This window comes from Colobus angolensis, unplaced genomic scaffold, assembly GCF_000951035.1.
Source record: "Colobus angolensis palliatus isolate OR3802 unplaced genomic scaffold, Cang.pa_1.0 Scaffold81, whole genome shotgun sequence".
Taxonomy (NCBI): domain Eukaryota; kingdom Metazoa; phylum Chordata; class Mammalia; order Primates; family Cercopithecidae; genus Colobus; species Colobus angolensis.
In genome coordinates this window covers 1,836,276-1,861,912 of record NW_012121932.1, presented here as the reverse complement: position 1 = coordinate 1,861,912, position 25,637 = coordinate 1,836,276, and the positions used below count along the sequence as shown (strand labels likewise).

Genomic DNA, 25,637 nt, shown 5'->3' with positions numbered 1-25,637 from the left:
CATGGTAGCCCTGGGATGATTTATGGTGAGGATATTGCACCAGACCTCAACTCCAAGCAACTGAAGAAACAAGAGGAAAGTCAGGATATCACTTTCGGCTGATGAATACTAAGTAGCTTAATATTATTGAAGCATTATCCAACAACAGAGGCCACCTTGCAAAGGACAACCTTTAAATGTAAATGATGGTGCTTATCGAGGTTTGCGCATCAATCTGGACTGAAAGCCAGGAACAAATAAATGATCTCTTACTAGCGCATGTCCTAGGAAACGTTTTTACCCTGATTCAAAGATGCAAGAACTTGTTCAAATGTTTTTGGATCTGACACGGCTCATAATGCCTGCATGCTTTCAAAACTGTTATCATCAATAAGTAAGCTAGGAAACACAACATACCTGTATCCTTGATGATGTGGTTTAATGGGGACACAGAATGTAGGAGGCACTGGGCTGAACGTCTTATATTCCCACATACTCCTTATGACCCATATTCCAAATTGTGTCTTTTAATACAACTAAATATGCTAGGATCGTTTGTTTAAAGATCTGTATCATTTGTTCAAACATTTTTACTTGTATAAGAGGCCGTTGTAGTTAGCAAGAAATAGTACCAATATTTGTAATACCTTTACACTTAGGAATCACTCTTACAGAAAACGAAGGTGACTATTTTATTAGGAAACAAAGGCTACATGTTAATACATCACCAGATACGAGAATGCATACCAAAGAGCTGTAAAAAATTGGTCTAAAAACAGAAAAAAGCACAATGACGGACACATGGTATAGCACACCTCTAGGAACCCTGCAGCCCTAATTGGAAATAAATACATACCCACACACACATATGTACAGGTTACATAAGCAAAGATGTCTAAAACAGATTGCAAGAGAAAGATAAACACTCCTACATGTATATGTGTGCATGTTTTCCTTAAAAACACATAACACGCTTTTCCTTCATTTTACTCAGCTCTGAGAAATTCCTGATCCAAAACTATTCCATGCCTAATACTACAGATACAATATCATAAAGCAAAAGTCTACATTTTCCTAGGAGCTGTTAATTGGAAGTATAAAATGTGTTCTGCATTTTTTTAGTGTAAAATCCACATACAAAGACATTGTTATATAGTGCTTGTCATTTTAATTGTAACATATTACCAAAAAGCTTTATACACATAGCTTTATACTATTTACATTACAGTAGAGGAATGTCAATGCTAATAGGTGATCAGTGCTTCCAAACTTTTTCAATACTTACACATGGGAGATCTAAACAGTACAATATATTCAAGACTTCTAAGGAATTGTTTTCTCCTCACTGATAAAGCTCTCCCTGGCTAAAGAAAAGTCCTGTAGGCAGAGCCTTATCTATTCAATGACTGGCGCCTCCCAGGGGTACTGACACACAAAGTGTCTTCACTGGACCTTACAGTTCTCACTGCCCTTGGGCTCCAGTCCAGCTTTGGGGTTGGGGGCGAGTCGGCCTCGCTTGACCCTCAGGCCCTCTCTGGGGCTGTCAGTTGGACTTCTCTCAGGAAGATTATTGACCGGGAGAGATTTCGTGGTGGGTTCTCGGAGGATGGTGTCTGAATCCACTGGGTTCTGCTGAGCAACCTTGACCTGCAACACAAACATCTCTGTTAGAGGTTTAATCACACTCACATTTCCACAACATGAAAAATAAAGCACTATGTCACTAAGTTTTAAATTAAGTTCTTCTTCTCTAGGAGTTATATATAATTGTAGTATTTCCTCTTCCCTGAGAACAGGCCCCACCTAACAGACAAGTCAGGAGGATATAAAGGACAATCTCTAACTAAAGTCATCAGACTTCCCATGGCACCTTTAATGGCAAAGACTATGCCCTATTTACCTACGTATCTCTAGTGCCCACAACATGCTTGACCACATGGTACACGTCTAATGAATTCCTAAGTGAAAAACCTGCCTCCGTTGTCCTAACTAGCCATTCCTGTTGTTTAAAACAAGTATAACCCAAATGAGTAATACTACCTCCACAGGGTGGAAAATTTTAAAATGACTGAGGACCTGTTCAGGGTATTTTAATCATTCTCCCTTTGTGGCTGGTTGTTTCCATATTGAATTTGGACTAGAGTAGAAGGACAGCTATCTCACAATAAAGTTCAGAAAAATAAATCCCCTCTCAAACATCCTGCCTTTTAAGAGAAAAAGATATCTCAGAAAATTTGAGACTTTAAGTAGATGAGAGGGTGAGGTAACTAGTGAGCTGGTGAGTGAAGATTTTTTGAAATTGGATCAGGCTTAGTGGCTCACATCTATAATCCCAGCTACTCAGGAGGCTGAGGAAGGAGGATCGCTTGAGCCCAGGAGTTTGAGGCTACAGTGAGCTGCAATAGTGACACTGCACTCCAGCCTGGGGGACACAGCAAGATTTAAAAAAACAAAAAAAAAAAAATGAAATTTATATAGTAGTGAAAAAAGATACAGGGTCAAAAAAGAGAAAAAAAGGCAAGAAAAATGAAGTATAGGAAAGCTTCAACTAACCAAAGTTAAAGGCAAGAGTGGAAGATTCAAATAGGAAGATTTTTCAAAGATTTTTCTTTTTCAAAGAGAAAGGAGAAGGGCCTCTTGCATAATGGACACAAGGATCTGAGACGCTGAGAAGTAACTACGTGACAGACACTCCCTCAGCAACTGACTTCCAGGGATCTCCTTCTGATGCAAGAAAAGGGAATGAAAATTATTTTCCCATTTATATTCTTTCCATAGGAAGCATGTGGTTTGCAAAAGGAGTTAAATACTTTTCATTACATGATACATAGTAAATCCGGCCAACAGATCAAATCCCAGGAAAGCTCACTTCTCCCTCAGAGTGTGTCCAGGACACTGAAAAGACACAGCCTTGGAAGGTCAGGACTTAATGGAAAATTACCATCCATGGAAAGTTGAAGGAAAAAAATAAAACAGAGTTTTGCTGGTACTTTTTTTTTTTTTTTTTTAAAGAGAAATAGTGATTCCAAAGACAAGGTTTCCCTGGAACCCACCAGATGTACAAGAAACAAATCTGTAGGTTTGCCATTTAAAAAGAGAAAAAGAGACAGATACCCCATAGGAAATAGAAAGTTTGGGCCTGTAAGACTCCTTATCCCAATCAAATGGCTAATGTCCAGTCTTTTTGGCTTCTCCCCTCTAGACTCAATTTCTGATACTAAATTGAAGACACTGTAGTTGTGATCAGAATTTAAACTGTGGATTTGACTCTCCTGTTGGTTAGTTAACTTCAGAATGGTCTCTAACCAGACAAAGTCAAATTCACCAAGTATTTAATCTATTAAGATAGTACATCCTCCTAGAATAACACAAAGGAGGAAAAAAAAATAGTGCATGCATTCATACTCTAATTGTCTTATAAATGATTCTGCAGTTGCAATAGGGAGAGGGCAAAGATGCAGATAGTTCAGTGAAAATGACCCTCACAAGTAGGAAAAAAATGCAAGACCCCCACAAAACTAACATCCACCATCCATGATGGGCTCTACAGCTTACTGGCCGGTCCTCCGGAACTGATCGCAAAGCCCAGGTTCAGGAGATCAGGTCTACAATTGCTGTCTCCCTTGTTCCCAACAAACAGGGGAACGTTCCTGAGCTTATCCATCCCAGTGACATAATAGAGAATGATCCTTACCTAATGTGCATTTTGCCCATTTTTTCCCCTTTGAACTTGTCAGATGTCACTAAAGGTCTTGCTAAATGACCTAGGAAACTGTCTCTCATCACCCAGCCAGTTACCTCAAAGGAGAACTCACAACCCTGAGTTTCTAAGCAACTGCTTTGGGAAATAATACCTTGTTCTAGATTTTTAAAACTAAGTGATGAAATACGCTTAACAGATGAGGCAGCAAGCATTTTACAGGGCGACTCAGAGAAGGCTGAATTAAATTAAAAATTACTGGGCTAGGTTTTGAAGAGTTTGAATCTAATGAAGTCTCTTACAACTGCTCTCAAAAGGCCCCCCTCCACATTTGCAAGTGCACATTGCTTAGCAATTCATAACTGCTGGTGCCTAATGAACGGCATGTAGCTAATGCACTGAACAAAATCTACGGAAACCATGGTTACTACTCCCTACTCAGCAGATTCAACAGCAGTGAGGAGAGCAGGCCCCCTAGTGTGCAAAGCTCTTCTTCCTAGATAGTAAGTCTGAAGGCCACATGCAAACTGCTTTTACCCTCAGTTCTTCACAAAAGAAAAAAAAATGACTCGTGATGATTTCATAAGACCATTTCCTAGCACGCCTTTATAAACATCTATTAATGCAATCACTTCAGGACATTCACAGTTCCATTCATTCATTGAGTATTTGTTGAATGTCAGACACTGCATTAGACATAAACTATAGATGTAATCAGTAACCTCACAGAACTTGGATTGCAAATCAGAAGACAGATATTTAAACAAGAGATTACAATAAAGTGAGTTACCTAAAAAGAGTGGAGGCACAGAGTACCAGCTGTATGTCATGGTTTTCTGTTCTAAGAGAGTAGGACAAATACTTCATTTGATCTCCATAAGTGTGAGACAAACAGGAATGGATGTTACTTTTTACTGAGGTTTGGGAAAGGGTGGCTCCCAGTCACCCTTCTAAGAAAATGGTATGGCCCATATCAGGACCCTAAACCTGACTCCTCCCGTATCCAGTATCCAGTAGATATCTTGTAGTTGACAGCTTTGGACAAGTTTGGTAGCTCCACTGTTTAGAGACACTAGTTGCTTAAAGGAGAAGCTGTTCTCATGTTCACTGGAAAGTCAGTACATTCAGTATATTAAATATATATTCTCCAGTATATACTTCAGTATTTTGTTGTTGGCAGCATGCAAAAGTTAAATCCAAATGTGAGTGAGAGAGAGAATTTGGTAGGGGAGGGGAGAAAAAATTGCACAAAATGGTAGAATATTTCTGATAAGAGTAACAAATGGGTCCACTTCAGTGAAAGAAAATCTCAGATCATTCTTCTTCATACTTGAATGAAAACTTTATTATAATGTATATTATGAACAAATTCATTACTAAGTATAACTCCTTAATGCTTATAGCTCTTATACATCAACAAAAACAAATTTGCAAATCTGTTGTTGTGATGTTCAGATTAAGAACTCTAAATATATTGTGCTCTTTAGATCGCCCACATGTAACCACCAATGTGTTCATATTTAGTATCCCAAATCCTAAGAACGTGTTTGCTCACTTATGAATTATCACATTACACAAATAGGGGTTATTACACTTTCAAAGCTTTGTTTTCTGGCTCAAGGTTATCAGATCGCATACTTGATCAAACTCTGACAAGTGAGCAATCAAGGTAAAATCACAGACTGTTCAAACTCTTTGAAGCTATTCCAGCAACTTCCAAAAATATTCCCCTAGTCCCCAGTCTGACAAACACTGGTATCATAGAAAGATCAAGACTGTGGAGTTGAGAGGAAGCAGGGGTTCACACTGGGAGTTTAAATCTTTATGAGTCTCACGATCTTCACTCTTTTATAATACCACTTACTGTGAGAGTTCAATAAAATGAGAAAGATAAATACAATGCATATACTATGCATACTTAAATGGTAGCTGCTGGTATGGATCATAGTAACAGGAATAAAGATCTGTTAAGCAAATATTCTCTATGCTCTACATAACATCTTCTGGGATGTTGCAGGGTGCACAGAGGTCACTAAGGTCCTGTTGTATCCTCAACAATCAAAATAGAGAAAGAAATCCATAAACAGAGTTCCTTTCGTTAGATATCTATTGAAATATGTGCTTCCTTTTTTAAAATAAAGGATTAATAAAAACAATAAAAATTTCACAGCTGGGGGCAGATAAGTGAGAGTAAAGTTTGAAACTAATACCAGTGGCAAAAAGGAAAATTACCTCTTCAAATCCTTCATCAGTAACACCTGAAACTTTCTTAGAAATCCAGTGAGTTTTTAATGTAACGATGCCATTTTCCATCAAACTACGTATAAATGGCCTGTAGACTCAAGGATGAGATCATGTACCCTGATACTGTAATGCTCACCCGGTCACTTGCTCACTACTGACTGATTTACACCACACCAAGAAGGTCAGACTTTTTGAAAGGGCTCCTGAATCAGGGAGTACAGTGTCCAATCCTCACCCAGGTAATAACTGCAATTTTCTGGATCTCAAACAGTAGATGGATGTTGATGGTAGTTTACCTTTTGTGATCTGCTGCCACCAGCTGTTGGTTTGGAGGACTCTGCAAGATTTTCTTTGCCGAGACTCAGTGGGGATAGCGCTAACTTCTGTGCAGCCAGGCGGGGGCTGGTCCGGGTTGCCATGGTTGTTCTCCGCAGGATATATGGGCTAGTCTTTCCTGTCGGGATGTCAGCAAACCCTAAGGGCAAAAAAGCTAACTGTCAGCACTGCTAGGTCCAGTTCTATCTACAATGGAAAAGATATTCATTAGGTGGTTTTAACAAGGATAATGCAAACTCCAAAAAATACTTTGTCCTAGCCACTTTGGTCAATGGACTACACTTCACAGTTGCTCTGGGAGTCACCAAATTGAATCAAGTAACTAACAGGTTTTCTCTTACTGGAAACATAGAAAATAACAATGGGAGAAGAAGGGGAAAATAATACTACACAGAAAAAGTTTTTTCTGCTTCTATCTTCTACATGGATGTTTTACTTTGCATTTTTCTAAGATCTAAAGAATGCCAGCAGGCCTTATTATAAAATTGGGTTGGGGGAAAAATGACAGTACAATGGAAAAATAAAATATATATATAAAAGAAAGGCAAGTGCTTGTTTAAAGAGGGAAAATGTAAAATGGTAACAGCTACTTCAGGCGAGCACTCTCATGTAGGTGGGAGGAGAGAAACTGACCTTCCTAAAGGTGATTTCACAGTCACTCGCGTGGTCTCTTTCCACAGAAGGAAGTGACGTGACTTTTGATGACCCAGGAAAGAAAGTCAGTCCCAGGGATACTAAGAGTTAATGTATCAACACACACTCCAGAACTGCATTCAGGGCTAACTAAAGCAGCGTTTGATTTTGTTTTTCACACTTTAACTACATATAAAAATTACCAGTGAGAGATAGATAACTATTTTGGGACTAGAGTTACTCAGAACAATGCTTTTCAAACCATCTCTGGCAAAGAATCAGTTTAGATATTTGGGTGCGGAGGGGGGTGAAAGAATTTCCAATCTGCTGTGGAAGAGTATTTTTGTATAATATAATGAGAACAAATCAATAGAAAAAATGATATGTGCTTGGATGTTACAAAAATATCAAGTTGCTATAAAAATTTCTAAAGTCCTACTTAATTACAATACATTGTTTCAGTCAGGAACCAATAACAAACAGTTCCTAGACTGGCACCTGTCCTTGGGCCAGACTTGGGAGAAAATCAAGTTTAAAAAAACAAAACAAAGTGTAGTCAGTGGCTCCAGCCAGGGGGCCAGCATCACAGGGTGGACCCTCCAGCTCACCTGCTAGCTAGGTCAGACATGACCAAAGGGTAGGAAACCCTGAAGGGCGTCCTTGATTTAATGATTTTTTTCAGCATTCAAATAACAAATTCTAAACAGATTTTAGACAGTCATTTTATCAATCTACCAGCTCTTTTGTTAATACGACACAAATAATGAGATCCCAGAGGAAAATATATGCCTCATCCATTTAAAAGCAGACTATTATTTATGAACATCAATGAGATTATTGCACAATAATGTAAAAAAGCAAATACTTTTGTCTTTTTATATGTGAACCATTATATGGAATTACAAAAGAACACAAATAATTTTGTTTTAAAATTAGGCATACCTTTCTTTACAACTTCTGGAAGTCCCTCTGGCTCAAACTCAGTACCTTCTGTGTCTTCTGCAGGGTGAATACCACTCATGACTGCTTTCTTGCTTTTTTTAGAAAAGGTCTCTGGGGTAGAAGGTGTTGGTCCTCTACCATTCTCCCATATCCCACTGGACCTTTGCCTCTTGCCTGAAGCTTTTTTCTGGCCAGATGATAACCTCTTTTCAGCAGCAGAAAGGATTGGAGATGGTCCTGGAACAACTGGATCTAGCAAAGGAGACCCTCGGGAATCTGGTTTAGATTGCTGTGAACAGAGATGGGCCACTTGTGTCTCTAACATCTCTTTAGCTTTCTCTAACTTTTCATGGCTTATAAGCAAGGAACAGTACTTATCCAAGTATTCGTCTGCCTCCTTGGTTTTTTCTTCAAGAGCCTCTTTCAGTTTTTTGATCTCAGTTGTTAATTCATCGACCTTGGTATCCACAACAGTACCTGTCCAAAGTAAAGCAACACATCATGTGTGACTTGATGCTTCTCTAGTTAACAATGGGCATCATGAAGCAGACAATCTTAGACGTGTTCTTTCTTTGATTTTTTTGAAGAGGTAGGGGAGATATAACAGTATATGTTCTTATAGTTCAAACAACTTTTGTTTGGGAGGTATCATATCACATCAAGGTAGATATTCTAGTCCTGTGACATTCCTTGGGACAGCTTAAATAAAACCCACCAAAATCTCAAACTCGTATTTCAGTAAACTCACTAAACCTTCTTGTAGCGCCAGTTATGTGCAATTAAATAAATCCATTTTTTACATCCTTATTTTCCCCAGTCCATTCTGTCTACCGTAAGTGGATGAACAGAAGTCAGTAAAGATTATGAAGCTTCTGTTGTATGGCTTTGGGAGACAGGATTCTAACAAATGATCAGGCAAATTCCAAAAAACCTCTGAAAGTATTTGAAGACAAGGCAGGGTCTGACGAACAAGGGTTTAGGGGAACACTATAAAGGTGGGAATCTTGGTCAACTTGTAGCTGTCATGGGTGTTATTAAATCCATTAGAAAAATCCCCTGAAGCCCCAATCTACCCTGAGCACTGTTTCCAACAGGGAAGACTGTTGACCCACACCCTGCCATGCTACAGACCAGGGAAGCCAGTCAGATTATGCTTGTCATCATCTATCCATACAGTAAGCACATGGCACTCCAGGGGCATAAGTGGATAAAAGTGACAATGAGAGTTATCATTTCTTTCCTTTTCTATTTTCCCACACAACTAAAAATATGCCTCCCAGCCTCACCCGTTCCCTTTAGCTGACCCATACAACAGACTGAGGATAACCAGAATCAGCTATTTATAAATTACCAAAGCCAACTCTGATGCCAATCTATTGACAAAGAAACCATGCAACTGAACATCAACATGAAAAACTCTTCTTAGAATGGCTCATGAGCAGGCCGGGCGCGGTGGCTCAAGCCTGTAATCCCAGCACTTTGGGAGGCCGAGACGGGCGGATCACGAAGTCAGGAGATCGAGACCATCCTGGCTAACATGGTGAAACCCCGTCTCTACTAAAAAATACAAAAAACTAGCCGGGCGAGGTGGCGGGCGCCTGTAGTCCCAGCTACTCGGAGGCTGAGGCAGGAGAATGGCGTAAACCCGGGAGGCGGAGCTTGCAGTGAGCTGAGATCCAGCCACTGCACTCCAGCCCGGGCGACAGAGCGAGACTCCGTCTCAAAAAAAATAAAAATCAAAAAAAAAAAAGAATGGCTCATGAGCAAAAAGTACCACCATGTTTTTTTTGCATGTTTTATAGAAGACGTGATAATTCTATTTCAAAATGGCTTCATTCGGGTCAGGCATGGTGGCTCTTGCCTGTAATCCCAGCATTTTGGGAGGCCGAGGTGGGCAGATTGCTTGAGCCTAGAAATTCAAGACCAGCCTAGCAACATGGAAAAACCTTGTCTCTACAAAAAATAAAAAAATTAAGTGGGCGTGGTGGCGCCTGCCTACATAGCTCCAGCTACTCGGGAGGCTGAGGTGAGAGGATCCCTTGGAGGTCGAGGCTGCAATGAGCCATAATGGCACCACTGCACTCCCGTCTGGGTGACACAGCAAGACCCTGTCTCAAAACCAAAACAAAAAAAGGCTTCATTCTGAGTTCTATAATGATCCCAAGATAAGCACAAAACTCAGAAATTGGAAAATGGATTAATGGTAAAAAATCAGCACTCAGTAATAGAACACGGCACTAAAAATAGTTCCTAAGCACGCACACCATGTGTTATTCCACTATTGGAAAAGAGTGCTGGCTAGCTGATGTGCCCCAGTTAACACCCACCTGTTTTCTGCTTCTCCTGTGCAGCTTGAAGTTTAGAGAGTTCTTTCTGCAGTATCTCCTTTTCCTCTTCCAGCTGTTTACAGGATTTGATCAACAACTTTATTTTCCCCTGGGCATGTTCATTTTCCTTCTTCAACTGATTTACATATTTTAGATTGTCCATCTACAAAATGAAAGAAATTCCATTTAAAAACTTGAATTTCTTTTTATAAGTATATGGAAAAATAATTATGAGATATAAGATTCATATATTGTAAATTTAAGAATTATTAGATTCAATACAAAACATCTAAAGATGCACAAAACCATTCACCTTCTCTACTCAGTTTCCTAAGTCTCCCCAGTTGAGAATGTGGTTTTGTCATTCTCTTTCTTAGTATCAGAAGTATAAACTATGGTTCCTGAGATGTCTATACTAAGTGCCCACTATGTCTGTACTTACACAGTGGGAATCACACTGGATTACTGGGCAGGGGAGACAAGGAACACATTCTTGGTGGGTCCAAAATCCTCAATGAGAGAATTGTGTTCCCATTTGTAATCGCACTGTTACAGTTTCAATACCTGCCTTGGTATTTGTTTTAGCTATACCACGTGAAGGCCAAATGATATTAGAGCTCACTACACAAATTTAAATTGTATTATGGCTTGAGTAGAAAAACAATAGAATGATAGGAGAATTGTGTCCTCATATACTTCTCAGTGGTACAAGTTCACATTCTTATTCACAATTCCCAAATCAAAAAAAGAGCTATGAAAATTATTTAGAGGCAAAACCCAACCTGAACAGATATAAAGGTGTTTACAGTCTTTATTAAGTAAGTAATTTATTTATTTTTAAGACAAGATCTCCCCCTGTCACCCAGACTGGAGTGCAGTAGCACCATCATGGCTCACTGCATGACCTCCTGGGCTCAAGCAATCCACCCACTTCAGTCTCCCACATATCTGGGACTATAGGTACGTGCTATCACAACCATTTTTTTTTTTCTTTTAGAGATGGGGTCTCACTATGTTGCCCAGGCTGGTCTCAAATTCCTGGCCTCAAGTGATCCTCCTGCCCTGGCCCCCCAAAGTGCTGGGAATCTAGGCATGAGTCATCACACCTGGCCCAGTATGTATAGCCTCTATTTATCCTGCCTTGTGAGACTATCCACACATTTGGCTGCAGAAATATGAATCTGATTATGCAATATTACAGCAGATCCCACTGGGATATTATATATGGCATATGCATTATATTATGTAATATATTTTAAAATGCAGAATTCTAAAACCATCTGATATGGCATCACGAATTTCCAAAGGACGACCGAACAGCAACAGGAGGAGGAAGGGGAATGGGGATGGGGGATGGAGAAGAACCCAGTATCATATTCATATTGCAAGTAGTTGTTAGAGCTTGGATCTCATCTTTGTATATTTCATCTTGAAATTATTTATCAGTAATGATGCAGTAAACCTTACCCTTTCAGAACTCACTACTTCTGATTCCAATCACAAATGAATTAAAGACTCATTTAATTCTATTTCAACAGTGCTACTTATTTCTACTATTAAGCCCAGCATCTCATTTTGTACCAGAAGAACATCATTAATTATTAACGTGATTTTGAATTTTACTACTTTGTATTTAATTAGTAAATTTCCTTTACCTTGATAGTTGTATGAGAGCCATAAACATAATAAATTTATACCTAGTTTTCTGTTTGTAGATATTCAATTAATGTCAAAATTTAAAAAATATAATTGTCTTCTAAGTAAAACCTTTGCTGGAAGGTATTTATTACCCAGGTTCACTATTACACACTGTGGGTATTCATCTTACAAAAAATATCTGTAGGAATCAAAACACCTTCTTTTCCAGGTAGAATTATAGTGGTACCATCTTAAGACTAGCAATCCTGAGATTAGGGTTCACCTTCACTCTTTCTTAAAAAAAAAAAAAACTCTATGATCCTTGCATGAAGAGGAAGAGAAAAATATCCACACATGTCTGCCTGACCAAGGTGCTCTGCCACACTTTGATCTCCCCATAAGCCACAGGAGGGTGAGTACGGTGACAGTGAAGTTGGAAGACAGCTCGTTCAAGACTTTGGAATTGCCCATCAGACTGTTTTCTATAGCTTAAGAGGCCTGTCTTCATCTGCTGTGTGGCTGGATCTTCAAATCTATCTCAAGAAGTCTTTAACATCCTCTAGTTTGAGAGGATGCATGAGGCAACGGATAGCTTATTCAAGCTATGAGACTGTAGATCACCCACTGATTTTTTTTAAGATAACTCAGCAGGGAACTGATGAATGACATCATTTTTGACTACCAAAAATTTTCATAAAATGAAAATGAAAACATTTAATGCAATACCATTAAAATCACTACCACCTGTATAAACCATTCGAAATCATGAAGCAAAGAAAAGTGAACACACCTTGGTTTTCTTCAATTCCTCCAAAACCTGAGTAGTAGCTTTCAACGAATTATTGAGCTCTTCTTTACTAGACTTTAAAAGGTCCATTTCCAACTTCTGTGAATTGAGACATTCTTCTTTAGAAGTCAACTTCTCTCGATATGTATGGATTTCTATTTCATACTAGAGCAAAACAAACGAACAACAACAAAAAAAACCAAAACGTTACTTTAGCCAGGAGGCACAGCCAAAAAAACAAAATTGTAAGAAAAACAAAAAACGGCCGGGCGCAGTGGCTCACGCCTGTAATCCTAGCACTTTGGGAGGCCGAGGCGGGCAGATCATGAGGTCAGGAGTTCAAGACTAGCCTGGCCAACACGGTGAAACCCCGTCTCTACTAAAAATACAGAAATTAGCTGGGTGTGGTGGCGGGCGCCTGTAATCCCAGCTACACAGGAGGCTAAGACAGGAGAATTGCTTGAACCCAGGAGGCGGAGGCTATAGTGAGCCAAGATTGTGCCACTGCACTGTAGCCTGGGCGACAGAGCAAGACTCAGTCTCAAAAAAAAAAAAAAAAAAAAAAAAAGAAAAGAAAAACAACAACAACAAAAAAACCCTGCCTTTCCAAGGACTATTTTGACTTTGCAACTCTCCTATTATTCTACTCCAAAATGGAAATAAAACCTTTTCAAAAAATCAACTGGGCCGGGCACTGTGGCTCACGCCTGTAATCCCAGAACTTTGGGAGGCCGAGGCGGGCGGATCACGAGGTCAGGAGATCGAGATCATCCTGGCTAACACGGTGAAACCCCACCTTTACTAAAAATACAAAAAATTAGCCAGGTATGGAGGCGGGCGCCTGTAGTCCCACCTACTCAGGAGGCTGAGGCAGGAGAATGGTGTGAACCCGGGAGGCGGAGTTTGCAGTGAGCCGAGATCACGCCACTACACTCCATCCTGGGCAACAGAGCGAGACTCCATCTCAAAAAAAAAAAAATAAAAAAAAATCAATACACTCTCCAGCTCCCCCAGTAACCAAACCCCACATTTCACCTGTTTGTTTGTGTCCAAAAGCAAAGCCTGATGTTTCTTTTCAGTTTCATGAAGCCGTAGCTGGTATTCAGCTATTTCCTCTCTCACTTTCCCTTCCTTTTCCACCTGGTCCTTGTGCATGCAATCCAGGCTCTTCTTCAATTCACTATTTTCTAGTGTGAGCTCCTTCAATTGATCCTAAACAGAAAAATAATAATGAAATCATAATAGCACTTCCTCACAATTAAGAACCTGGAAATATTTTTAGGAAATAATGAGCACTGTGTGGAAAAAAAATTGTTTATGGGCAAGATAAAATCTGTACAGAATAGTGTTATAATTCTTAGCAATGTATTCACTTTTAATTGTGACTTCACCTCCAATGCCACTTTCCTCTGCTCCAGCCCAACCACCTCGCTAGGTCATATCCAGAGACCACAGAAACCCTGAAACCTTGAATTCAAATAAACCACTCTGGGACCACACCTTCCAATGCTTCCAGCCTTATTTATTAAAGTACTTCCATTGCAATAATTCCTGACCTCATCAACAGAACCACTACCATCTTCATACCAAATCCCCTCTGGCCTTGCATTTTCTTCCTTGACCAGCTTGGACCCCAGTTCTGTCATTATAAGAATTTCCTTCCAAATATCCTCCAATCTTCTGCCCCATCCCTTCACTGTGAAGAACTGGCCAGACTCCAATCCTGGAAGCATTTGTCTTTTCCATGCCTGACCCCAAGTAGTTGTCTCTGTATGTTTCTGTATGTGTGGTGTCTACTTCCTCATCTTCAATTATTCAACCTGCTCCAATCGATTCGTCCCAGCTTTTCCTAAAAAAGCTTTTCATGGCATCATCAACCTCCATGCTGCAAATTAAAGGCACACTCTTCTGAGCTCATCTCAATCAACCTCTAAGTAGTATCTGGGGCTGCTGACCACTCCTTCCTTTTGTTGTTGTTGTTGTTGTTATTGTTGCTGTTGCTGTTGTTGTTGTTTGGTTGGTTAGTTTGGCTTAGTTTTCTTGAGACAGGGTCTCACTCTGTTGCCCAAGCTGGAGTGCAGTGGCACAATCATGGCTCGCTGCAGCCTCAGTCTCCAGGGCTCAGGTGATCCCCCACCTCAGCCTCCCAAGAATGCACCACCACGTCTGGCTAATTTTTTTGTATTTTTTGTATAGACAGAGTTTTGCCATGTTGCCCAGACTGGTCTTGAACTTCTGGACTCAAGCTATTAGCCCACCTCAGCCTCCCAAAATGCTGGGATTACAGGCGTGAACCACTATACCCAGACACTCCCTCCCTCTTGAGACACTCCTTCCTCTTGATTTCCAGAACATGACACGTCCCTGGTTTGCCTCATCAAGCCTTCTCTCTGTTTTCTTTGCTGGCTCTTCTTCCTCCATCTCCCCTTGTGTGCTAGAGTTCCTTCAGGCTAGGCCCTAAGCCACCTTCTCTTCTCCATCATTTTCTACCGTTCCCATAATTTCGAAACACTCCCTATATGTTGAACTAGCCAAGTAAATATTCCCGCCCCAAATCTTTCCTACCCCCTCCATACCCTTCCTATCCCTCCAATCTTTGTGCATGTCATTTTCCATCTGGCTCCAGCCACAATGGTTTACTTTCAATTTTTAAAAAAAATACAAAGATCATTCTAGTCTCAGAGCTTTGACCACACTGCTCTCTAGACCTAGAAGGCTCCCCACTCTGCCTGTTTGTTGCCTAGCTGACTCGTCATCTTGCAGGTGACATCTGCTGACTACCCTATCTAAATCTGCTGACCACCCTATCTATAAATTAGGTTGTTTCCTACCCTGATCCCCACATCCCAATTATTCCACAGCAAAGAATCTTATTTGTTTCATTTATAGTATTTATCCGCTTATGATTGTTACATGTTGCCTATTTCATGATTTAATATGTGTCTAGACTGTAAGCTGTACCACTGCAGGAAATACAGGATAGTTAGTTACGGTTCAGCAGTCTATCCCCTGACCTTACTAGCACTTATTATTTACAGAATGAATAAATGAATGAATAAAGCCAATGCAAACTAACACACTCATATGTATGGGCCTGAGGCCAAACTACTCCTCTCAGTAGTGCTTATACATGAAATACAATAATGACGCACTTGGGAGACTCCCAAGCTACTCAACACCAAGAGATTTCAGCAGACGCAATACACAAATAGCATTCAGAGGAACTCCTTCCAGGCAGTATGGCCAGAATATTCTCTAAGTCCATTCCTGAGATTCAATGCCAAAACCTTTCCATTTTCATAAATACTATATTTAAAGAAAACAACAAATTTCTCCAACTCTTTATACAGAATATTACATATATCATTTCAAATTTCTGTCATTATTCAGGGTCGCAATCATGACTATCTTATTTTGCTGTTCTTTACTACTCAGGAATGAAGTTGCATGAGGACTAAACAGCTATAGGGAAGTTTATAATTTAATCAGGTATGACAAACAGGTTTCATTTCATCTGCCAGCTCTCCCTGCATGGTAGCAGCTACCCAGGACACAGTGTTAGGAGACTCAGAAGAAAGGGAGGGTATGAATTAGCAATATCTGCTATGGAAATGGCATTGGGCAGTGGCAGCCCAAGTGCTATAGATGTGCCACATTAACCCTGCCTAAAACTGTGACTTTAGTTCTGTTACTCTGCTAGTTCTTAGCAGATCAATGAATGTGTTTCTAGCAACATTCTAGCCTGTAATCTCTGGCAAGCTAGGAAAGCAGATAAACTTGTTGAAAGCAGCATGAGATCTACTTCTGATGTGCATTAATGTGGTACAAGGGTCCTCTTCTATGAAAACGTATTTGGGCTCTGAGACAGATATTTTCATGTGTTCAGAGGCTTCTCACGACTCCTTGTGGGCTCATGATAGTGCTGGATGGTAGAGATTACTACAAATCTGATTATGACATAAGCACAGGGTTATTTTTTTCAAGAGCTAAAAATAGGTAAACTACAGAAGGTCTTACAGAAACCAACAAGGAGAGTGCGCACAATGAATTAACACATCATAACATTTGTCACAAAAAACTTACTTTGCTGCTCTTTATTTCTTCCAACAGTAACTGTAACTCTCCAGTTAGCCTATTTGTCTCTCCACTCAGTTCTTCTTGCAGCTCTGTTGTTTTCTGTGCCATCTCATGCATTTCCCTCTGCAGCTCAGTTTCCTTTGCAGTCATTGTGTTTACCTGAAATTTCATCTTTCATTAGAATCTGCTTTTTGGTGGTGTGTTTTGATCAGATTAATCACTCTGATACAACATATCTGTGCCATTTATTAGCCTTCAATCATAAAATGGAAGCTGGCTAATGCCCCCTTTACTAATCCACTCAACTCAACATGCTCAAAACCTACTGGTAAGCTTACCTTTTCTTCCCAGAAAAGATTTAGTAGAAGAATAGCAATAAGGGAAGGAATGACAAGGAAAGATAATGTTGCTAAGTCTTAAAATCCTTCACAAAGGTATTAATTTGAATCAAAGTTAAACATCAGAGATTATCATACCAGGCAGTATCTTAGTTTATCAGTTCTTGGATCTCTACTAATCCCCCAGTGCCATACTAATCTGCGAGAAACATGCTTATGATTAGTGAAAAACAGTTAAAAAGCTATTGTTTGCATTTGCCCCTTGAAGTGAAACAGCGTGGTATGGTTTGTCTCATCATGTCTATACTAATCGCCATCTCTTGCAAGGTATACAAAACCCCGAAATTCTCAGAAAATACAGGGTGGAGATGAATTGCATTTTCTAGACACTCCTTTTTTTCCTTTAATATTTGTTCAGCAAAAATTAAATGTGACAAAATCACTTTCCTAGATCACTAAGTAAGCTCACCGGGCCAAAACTTAATTTTTCTTTAATAATTGAGCATCTTGATGGCAGATCTTTCCTTTAATCATCAACTAACACAATAGAAGGCTGCACAAAGAGAAGGTATAAAAGAGGGACTGAAAGCACGAAATCCCCAAGACGCACCCCAGAAGCCATGAGTGCTCTGTTGGTTATAAATCTATCAGTATCTTTAAAAGTGCTTTGCCCCAAAGGCAAAAAAGACACAGTAAGGCAGGCAGATCCTTTCTGATCCTAGATAATGTCTGTTACACTCTCTATAGCAGTGAGTCTCAAGTGGGTACGGGGAGGCCAGTATTCTGATGTACTCTAAGAAAGGGAAATATAATTAGAACAAGGAACTGTGCATAAACCAAAGCTTTGCCCATATGTAGGTGCCACATTAAAAACCTGGTCCAATCCATGAACATGTCCCAAAGAATCAGCCAGAATAGTCACTACTGCCAGAGCCCACTCAGTTTCTGCAATTCAAGACCCAGTAAACATAAAGCCTTTACAAAGTGTGGCCCAATATAGCAGACACTGTCTAGAAGTAAATATAATTTACAGTGTCTAGAAGTAAATATGGTTTCCTCCCTCATGACTATATATTTAAACATAAACAGATAGAGCCACTTACTTTTTCAACAAAGGACATTTTGTCCATTTTTGTCAATTCAAGCTCATTCTCTAGATTCTTGTAAGAACCCTGCAGCACTTCTAATGTGTCCTGCAAAGAGGCATTTTTGGAATGTAGCACTTGGATCTTCTGCTCCAATTCCACTGTCAGATTTCCCAGTTCTAAGTTTTGCTTCTTCCAAAGTTGGTGCTCTCCTTCCACCTGGGACAGTTTAGAGATGAGCTGCTCTTGGTCTTGAATTTGATTTTTAAGTCTACTGATTTCTTCATCCTTCTTCCCTAGTTTCTGCTTGCCATCTTCTACTTCTTGAATGAGGCCATTCACTGAAGATTGCAAAACAATATTATTATTTTTGGCCTCATCAAGACCTTGTAGCAACTGAGCCTTCTCAAGTTCAAGACAATCTACTTGACTACTAAGATTCTGCTCTTTGGCCTTACAGGCCTCTTGGTCATTATGCAGGGCTGTCACTCTCTCATTGAGCTCTTTTAATTGTGCTTGAAGCATCTCCATGGCAGTGTTTGATTTTTCTTTCATCTCTACTTTCTCTTGCTCTTTTTCTCGCAAAATATTTTCAAATGACGAATTTATTATTTCTAATTCAGATATTCGTTCTTGTTCTTTTTGTAATTTGTTTGTCAGATTTTCTTTTTCTGACCTTATGGTAGCAAGATCTAATTCCAGCTCTCTCAGACTTTGGGTCATCCCTTCTATTTTTGCTTTTAGGGTCTCTACCTCTCCTTTGGAACTCTCTGCCTCAAGAGCTGCATGCTCTTGGTTCTTCCTGGCTATCTCTAGCTCTCTTTCAAGATTCTCCACTCTACTCTTAAGTAAATCTGCATGATGCTCACTTTCCTTCAGTTGTTCTAAGACACAGAGCTGCTTCTTTTCATCAGTTTCTAGGCGGGATCTCAGCTTTTCAATGCTATTTCTCAGCTGATGTGCTTCCTCTACTGGTGGGTCCAGACTCTGTTCTGTGGCCTTCATAGTTTCTTGGTCACCACACAAGGCTGCTACTGCCTCATTTAACTCTTTTAACTGATTCTGAAGCATCTCCACTGCAGTTTTAGATTCTTCTTTGATCTGTATCTCCGCTTGCTCCTTTTCTTCTAATAGACTTTTAAATGAAGAGAGTAACTTGTCTAGTTCTGACACTTGACCTTGTTTTTCTTGTATTTGTTTTGTCAGATTTTCTTTTTCAGACCTTAATGTGACAAGGTCTAATTCGAAAACTTTCAGGTTTCTGGCCATCTCTTCTATTTGTGTTTTTAGAGTCTCTACTTCTGCTTTGGAATTCTCAGCATCAAGAATCACTAGCTCCTGGTTTTCTTCTGACATCTGCAATTCCCTTTCAAGGTTCTCAACTTTATCCTTAAGTGAATCATTCTCCCGCTCGCGTTCTTTCAGTTTTTCTGCGATGTGCAGCTGCTTCCTTTCATCGGCCTCAATGCGAACTCTCAGTTTCTCGATGCCTCTTCTCAGCTGATGCACTTCCTCCTGTGTTGAGCTCAGCCTCAACACGAACTCACCTTTCTCCACCAGCGCGGCCTCCAAGGCCTTGGAGATGTTCAGCTTTTCATAATCTGATTCATTCAGTCTGGTCTGCAGGCTTTCAGATTCCTTGATAAGCAATTCTTTCTCTTTATTCAGTTGTGCAATTTGGTTTTCCAGCTCACATTTTGTCAAAGACAGTGCCTGTGAGTCCTTTTCCAAACTCTGCAGCTTTTCCTGGAGATGAGTTTTATCTTTTAACAGCTCACTCACATCAGAGGACAAAGTCTGAAGGAGTTCTGTCTTTTCCTTCACCTCTGCCTCTGCCACCTGAATGCAATGGAGATACTCACTTCGATGAGACTCAAGCTCTTGTGTTTTCTCCTTCATTTTTTCAGACAACTGATCCAGTTCCGTGTTTTTTTTTGACATAGTATCTAATTCCCCACGAAGCTGGTTTCTCTCACTTGTGACCACTGAGAGTTCTTCTTCAAGGCAGACAATAACCTTCTGCTTATTTTCATTATCTTTTTCTAAACATAGCCTCTCTGTTTGAACTATCTCTAAGTCAGCCTCCAGGGAGAGAGCTTGATGCTCAATGTTAGCTTTCTCAGATCTGATCCTACTTAGCTCATTTTCTACAACAAGAAATCTCTCTTTCCAGCTGTCATTCACCTTGGCTACATTATCGTCGATATCTTCATGTGATGATTTATCTGCACGCATTTCTAAGTTAGAATTGAGGCCTTCAGAACTTTCTACTCTCTGGAGTAACTCCTGGTTATCACAAGAAAAATATTCCAATTTTTCACTTAATTCTGAGTTTTCTTTCTTAAGTTCCCCAACTATTTTTTCTAATTCTATGCATGCTTCAATTTTGGTCATTAGTTGTACCTCCTGTAAATGGAGCTTTGAGTCTAATTCTTTCATTTCATTTAGCAAACTTTCAACTTTTCTGTCACGTTCCTCTATCACATGAAGTAATCTCAAATTTTCATTTGATGTCTCTTTTACCCGCAGCTGAAGATTTTGGATATTTTCCTGATTCCCCGGGAAATCCATAGGTATCGAAGCATTAGCACCAGAAAATGACAATTCAGAAATGCATTCTGAAGAGCCCTGGGTTTTGTCTTCTCCTGGAGTCTCATAATTGGTGTCTGGGTACTGTTCCCCAGAGCACTCTCCTGTGAGTTTCACTGCACCAGTCTCAGTTATTTTCTCAATGTCTAGATGGAGGTCCTGTTGAACATCTTTATCACAAATCTGATGAACATCATGCTTTGGTGTTCTTTCTGTAGTTTCTGAAGTATGTTCTTTTGATACGTCACAGCTCTCATTTCGGCCCTGAATAGCCTGTAATTATAATACATAACAAGCATGCATTTTATTTTTCAAAAAGAATCAAAATGCAATAGACTTAGTTATTACTTTTTAGAAACTGATGCATGGCCTCTGCTAAACACATCTCTTCAAGTGGTGTATTTCCCACTACATCTTCCTCTCTTCATTCAAATGTTCAACTTAAATAAACATTCAGTAGGTGGCCCCTACGGGCAAGACACTGGGGTTAGGCATTTATCTTGAAGACAAACCGTTCAGCTCAATTACAATTTGTAATGTATTTAAATTTCATATTTTCTTCCTTGCTAAGAATATTCAGGTAGCCTAAATATGAAATCTCTTATTAAATAAGAGGTTAACAAAATGCTCAGTTTCCACCTTCAGTATTTATGATATTCTGTAATAAGGCAGTAAAGTTTCATAATCAGATTCCTAGTCCAAGGACTTAATCCCCAATCCAGCACTTACTATATATTATTGGACAAATGACATATTTGAGCCTCACTTTCCTCTCACCTGTAAACTGGGGATCTGCTGTTGTGCCTACTCCCTACTCCTGCCATCACCTCACCATGACCTGCCTTCTCTACCTCACAGAGATAGACAGAGGGAATCAAGTGACATGCATACACTACATAGCATTACTAATTCAGCTAGCAGGCTAGAAAGGACAAAGTTACAAGCAATTAAACAAATACGTATTCAATTTTTTAAAAGTCCTTTTAAATGACTTATACCAAATCATATTTTTGTACCATAGTAAATTGTTAGAGAGAAAACTGTTTAGTAATACATAAAGAATCTCCTGTATTTAGTTCCATGACGATAACGCTGTAACATCAAAAATATTCTGAAAAGTGCTGGAGATTAAAAATTTACATCATATATTACCATTCGTAAGTTCTTAATTAAGTATACTTTATTAATGCACAAAGGGTGGAAACACACATTCTAAAGACTTTCTGACCCCATAATTTTCTCCAGACTTTAAAAACATCTTTAGTAATATTCTATACATCACTAGGTAAATCTAATCACTATAGAAATTTATTCCTCAAATAAAGTTTACTCATTTTCCTCAAGTTCAGCTTTGTTTCGAAAACATTTTGGTGTATTTTATTTCCTCGAGCCCTAAAAATATTTGAACTTACGTTTAATGTACATTTCAATTAGACAAACATTTACTGAGTATCTACTAGTCATGTAAACCAAGAAACGGCATTTAAATCCCAGGTACTTACATCTTCTGTGTCGATGCCAAGCAAAGACCGAGAACTTAAGTCCAGACCTTGTAGCTGGAGTCGTGCTACTTCCAGCTCAAGTGACAGTTGTTCCGTCTGTTTCTTTTCTGCCGCCAACTTGGACTCCATCTCCAGAGTCACGCTTGTCAGCTTCTGTTGCCACTGTTCATTTTCTGACAAATACTGCTTCCTAAGGCAGTCAAGCTCTTGCCTTTCAGAACTTAATAACTGTTCGAGCTCTTGAATTTCCTTATTTTTCATAATCCCTTGACTTTCCATTTTCTCTTCTAGCTTCTCGAGGGACTGCCGGTATGCCTCACAGAGGGACTCAAGTTCTTCCACACCCTTCGCTGGGGCCGAGGGCGTTTCTTTCTTGGTCAGATTCTCTTCCTCCAGACTGCTGCAGAAGACTTCATCTACACTGCACTGGTTTGCTGAAACAGTCCCTTCTAAATTATTCAAAAGAGACATTTCTCCTGTCTGTTCTAAAAGAGCTTTGTAAAAGGAGGAGTCTCCCAAACTGCTAAGACCAGGGCTGTCAGGCACACAAGAGGATGACAGGGATGGAACGAGCCCCTCCTCCAAGCCCGGCTGCATCTCCTTCACCAGGTCACCTTGAAAGTTTCTCAGATTCGTTGACAAGACCAAATTTTCGGCCTTTAATGAGTCAATATAGGTCTGTAGCTCTGACATTTTAGAGCTCATTTGACAGTGCTGATCGTATAAAATTTTGTGTTCACTTTGTAAAGATGAGAATTTCTCTTGCAGTTCGGCAAAGTGTATTTGAACTTCTTTGTTTGACAATGTCAAGTGCTCGTAGGAATTACTCTCATCCAACGGAGCCAAACACATGGGGTGCTGTTCATTTGGTTGTTCACCAAATTCACCTCCTGGTAGGTCTTCCACTAACTCACCATGGAGAAGACCACTGTCCTCATTTAATATTTTCACTTCATTTACTAGTTTCCCTACCTCTTCTGCCATTTTCCTGGTTGCTGTGATACATTCTGACCTTGAATCATTCAGCTCAGTTACTAGTTCGCACTTCTCGGCCTGCAGTATTTCACATATTTTCTCTAGCTCATTCAGCTTGTTCATTGCTGTTTGCAGAGAGCACTCAAGGTGTGCATTGTCGTTTTGACTTGTTGACAACTCATGAAGCACTGGAATATACCTTTCTTCTGCATCTACTTCGCAGTCTTTAAGGCCACTAATTTCTTGTGACTGCATGTCTTGCAAATTTTTGGTTTCAAGATCTCCTCTAATTATCTGTAATTCATGCTGCAGGCACTCCTTCTCCTTCTCACTTTCCTGAAGTTTTAATTCCATATTTCTTAGCATAGCTTCTAATTGCACCAACTGCGCATTATAACTATCTAGAGAAATTTCTTTAACTTCAAGATCCATCTGAGGTTTAAAATTACATTGATTTCTCTCACTCTCTCTTTCTTTCACAGAGTTCCTAATTGGTTCCGATTCTGGATTTTGACATTCATGTTTAGTCTTCATTACCTTCATCAGCTGTTCATTCTCTTGTAATAAGTCATTAACTTCCTTTTGCATCTTGTTTTGTTCCTCCTTTAAAGTCATGATTTCTTGCTTTAAACCATCAGTCTCGCTCTTAGAATTGTTTTGGGTATCTGTCATCTCAGATCTCAGATCTTGCTGCACTGTCTCCAACTCTAGCATCAGATTCTGATTTCTTTCTTCAGCAAATGCTAATTTTGTTAAGAATTCTTGGTGTTCTTTTGCAAATGCTTCCTTTAGCTGTTCCAACTCATTTTTTCTATTTTCACAAAGACTAGTGCATTCATTTAACAAGCATTCTAATTTAGAGTTCTTTTCTTGTGCTGCTTTGTATTTTTGACTAAGAGCCTCATATGCATTTCCGGTTTCTTCACATCGTTGTAGTAAAATAAGTTTTTCTTGCTTGTACTGATCAGATAACTCTGAAATGCTTTTCTCTCTTTCATCTATATAGTTTGCAAAACTCTCACTTTTCTGGATTAAGTTCATCTTCTCTTGATTTAAAGATGCATTTATTTCCTTGAGAGTCTCATTCTCTTGGGTCAGCTGTTCAATTTCTCTTTTATTTAGAGAAATGATGGAACTCATTTCTTTCTTCTCCAAGCTTAGGGTTTCAGATAAAAGTTGTAGCTCCTTTAGAGAGTCTTCAAGTAGATGGTTGCTCTGTTTTAATTCTTGAATCTCTGCCTGCTCAGTTTCTAACTTACCATTTAAAAGTTGCAACTCTTTTTCCTTGTTCTCAAGGGCACTTAAGGTTTCAGCAACAACATTCTGGTGAGCAGAAGTGTCTTCCTGTAACTTACTAATGCGCTGACTTGTTTCAGCCACAAAACTTTGATGCATCTGTTCTGCTTTCATAAGATTTTCTTCTATTTCTCCTTTGATCTGCACTAACTCTTCACACTGCTTTTGCAGGTCTGAGTTCATCTGTTTTTGAGATTCTAATGAAAATTCAAGTGAATCAACTCTATTTTGTAGGATGGCAGAATTTTTTGGACTTTGGTCTGCTTCTAAATGACATTCACTCCTCTCTGAAGGCATGCTTCCTTGATCTTCAATTATATTTGCAAAGGAATTATGCATGGCAGGCTGCTCATCAAAAGCCAAAAGACTTCTCTGATGATCTTCATTTGTCGCCAGAGAAACATCTCTAGATTTTAGCAGATCCCTGAGGCTCTCATATTCAGCATGCAAGTCTTGGTAACACCGGTCTTTGTCCATTATTTCATTTGACAGCAACTGAAGCTTGTGTTCTAGATCTTCAACTTGCCCAGTAAGCTGAGAAGTCTTCAAACACATATTTTCTATTTCCTTCTGATGTTTCTGATCTGAGAACTCAGCTTTCTGCTGTAGCTCTACATAAGCCAGTTTCTGGGTCTCTACCTCCACAGACTTGCTATCTATCACGTTGTGAAGGTTTCTGATCTCGACACTTAGGTTTTCTCTGTCCATCTCCAGCGTTCTTACTCTCTCATTGTATTCATGACTTTTTATTTGTTGTGTCTTGAGACAAGTTTCCAAGTGATTAATTTTACTCTGCAAGTTTTCCTTTTCTGATTCCATCTGAGTTAAAAGTTTTTCGTTTTCACTTTTCCAACAAGAAAACAGAGTTTTCTCTTCTTTCAATTCTTCATATTCTTTCTTTTTTAACTCCAAAGCACTCAGCAAAGCTTTGGACTCTTTCTCTGTCTTGCTTAACTTATCATTCAGTTGTTCAATGTGATGTTCCCTTTTCTTCAAAAGGTCTTGAGAACAATCTCGCTGCTTTTCCAGCTCAGCCACAGCAAGCTTCAGTTTCTCTAAAGTCAGGGAGTTTTCTTGCTGATTTATTTTTTCATGAAGATCTCTTAACATGGTTTCCTGAGAAGTATTCTTCACTATTTAAAAATAAATAAATGAAATTTGTCAATGTTTGTAATAAATATTTATTCTA

The 25,637-nt window shown here is 39.4% G+C and overlaps 1 protein-coding gene across 2 annotated transcripts in view; it reads right to left on the bottom strand.

The window, feature by feature from the left end:
* Positions 1-647: 647 nt before the first annotated feature.
* Positions 648-25,637, bottom strand: part of CENPF (centromere protein F, 350/400kDa) — a 58,770-nt gene continuing 33,780 nt past the window's right edge. For both annotated transcript variants that reach the window (XM_011929414.1, XM_011929415.1), the window contains exons 12-20: positions 22,178-25,581; positions 18,105-20,948; positions 16,670-16,822; positions 13,622-13,798; positions 12,590-12,751; positions 10,162-10,324; positions 7,835-8,311; positions 6,220-6,398; positions 648-1,626 (exon numbers count right to left, since the gene is read on the bottom strand). In XM_011929414.1, coding sequence (XP_011784804.1) covers positions 1,423-1,626; positions 6,220-6,398; positions 7,835-8,311; positions 10,162-10,324; positions 12,590-12,751; positions 13,622-13,798; positions 16,670-16,822; positions 18,105-20,948; positions 22,178-25,581 — 7,763 coding nt within the window. In that variant the 3' untranslated portion in view covers positions 648-1,422. The remainder of the gene's footprint in view (positions 1,627-6,219; positions 6,399-7,834; positions 8,312-10,161; positions 10,325-12,589; positions 12,752-13,621; positions 13,799-16,669; positions 16,823-18,104; positions 20,949-22,177; positions 25,582-25,637) is intronic.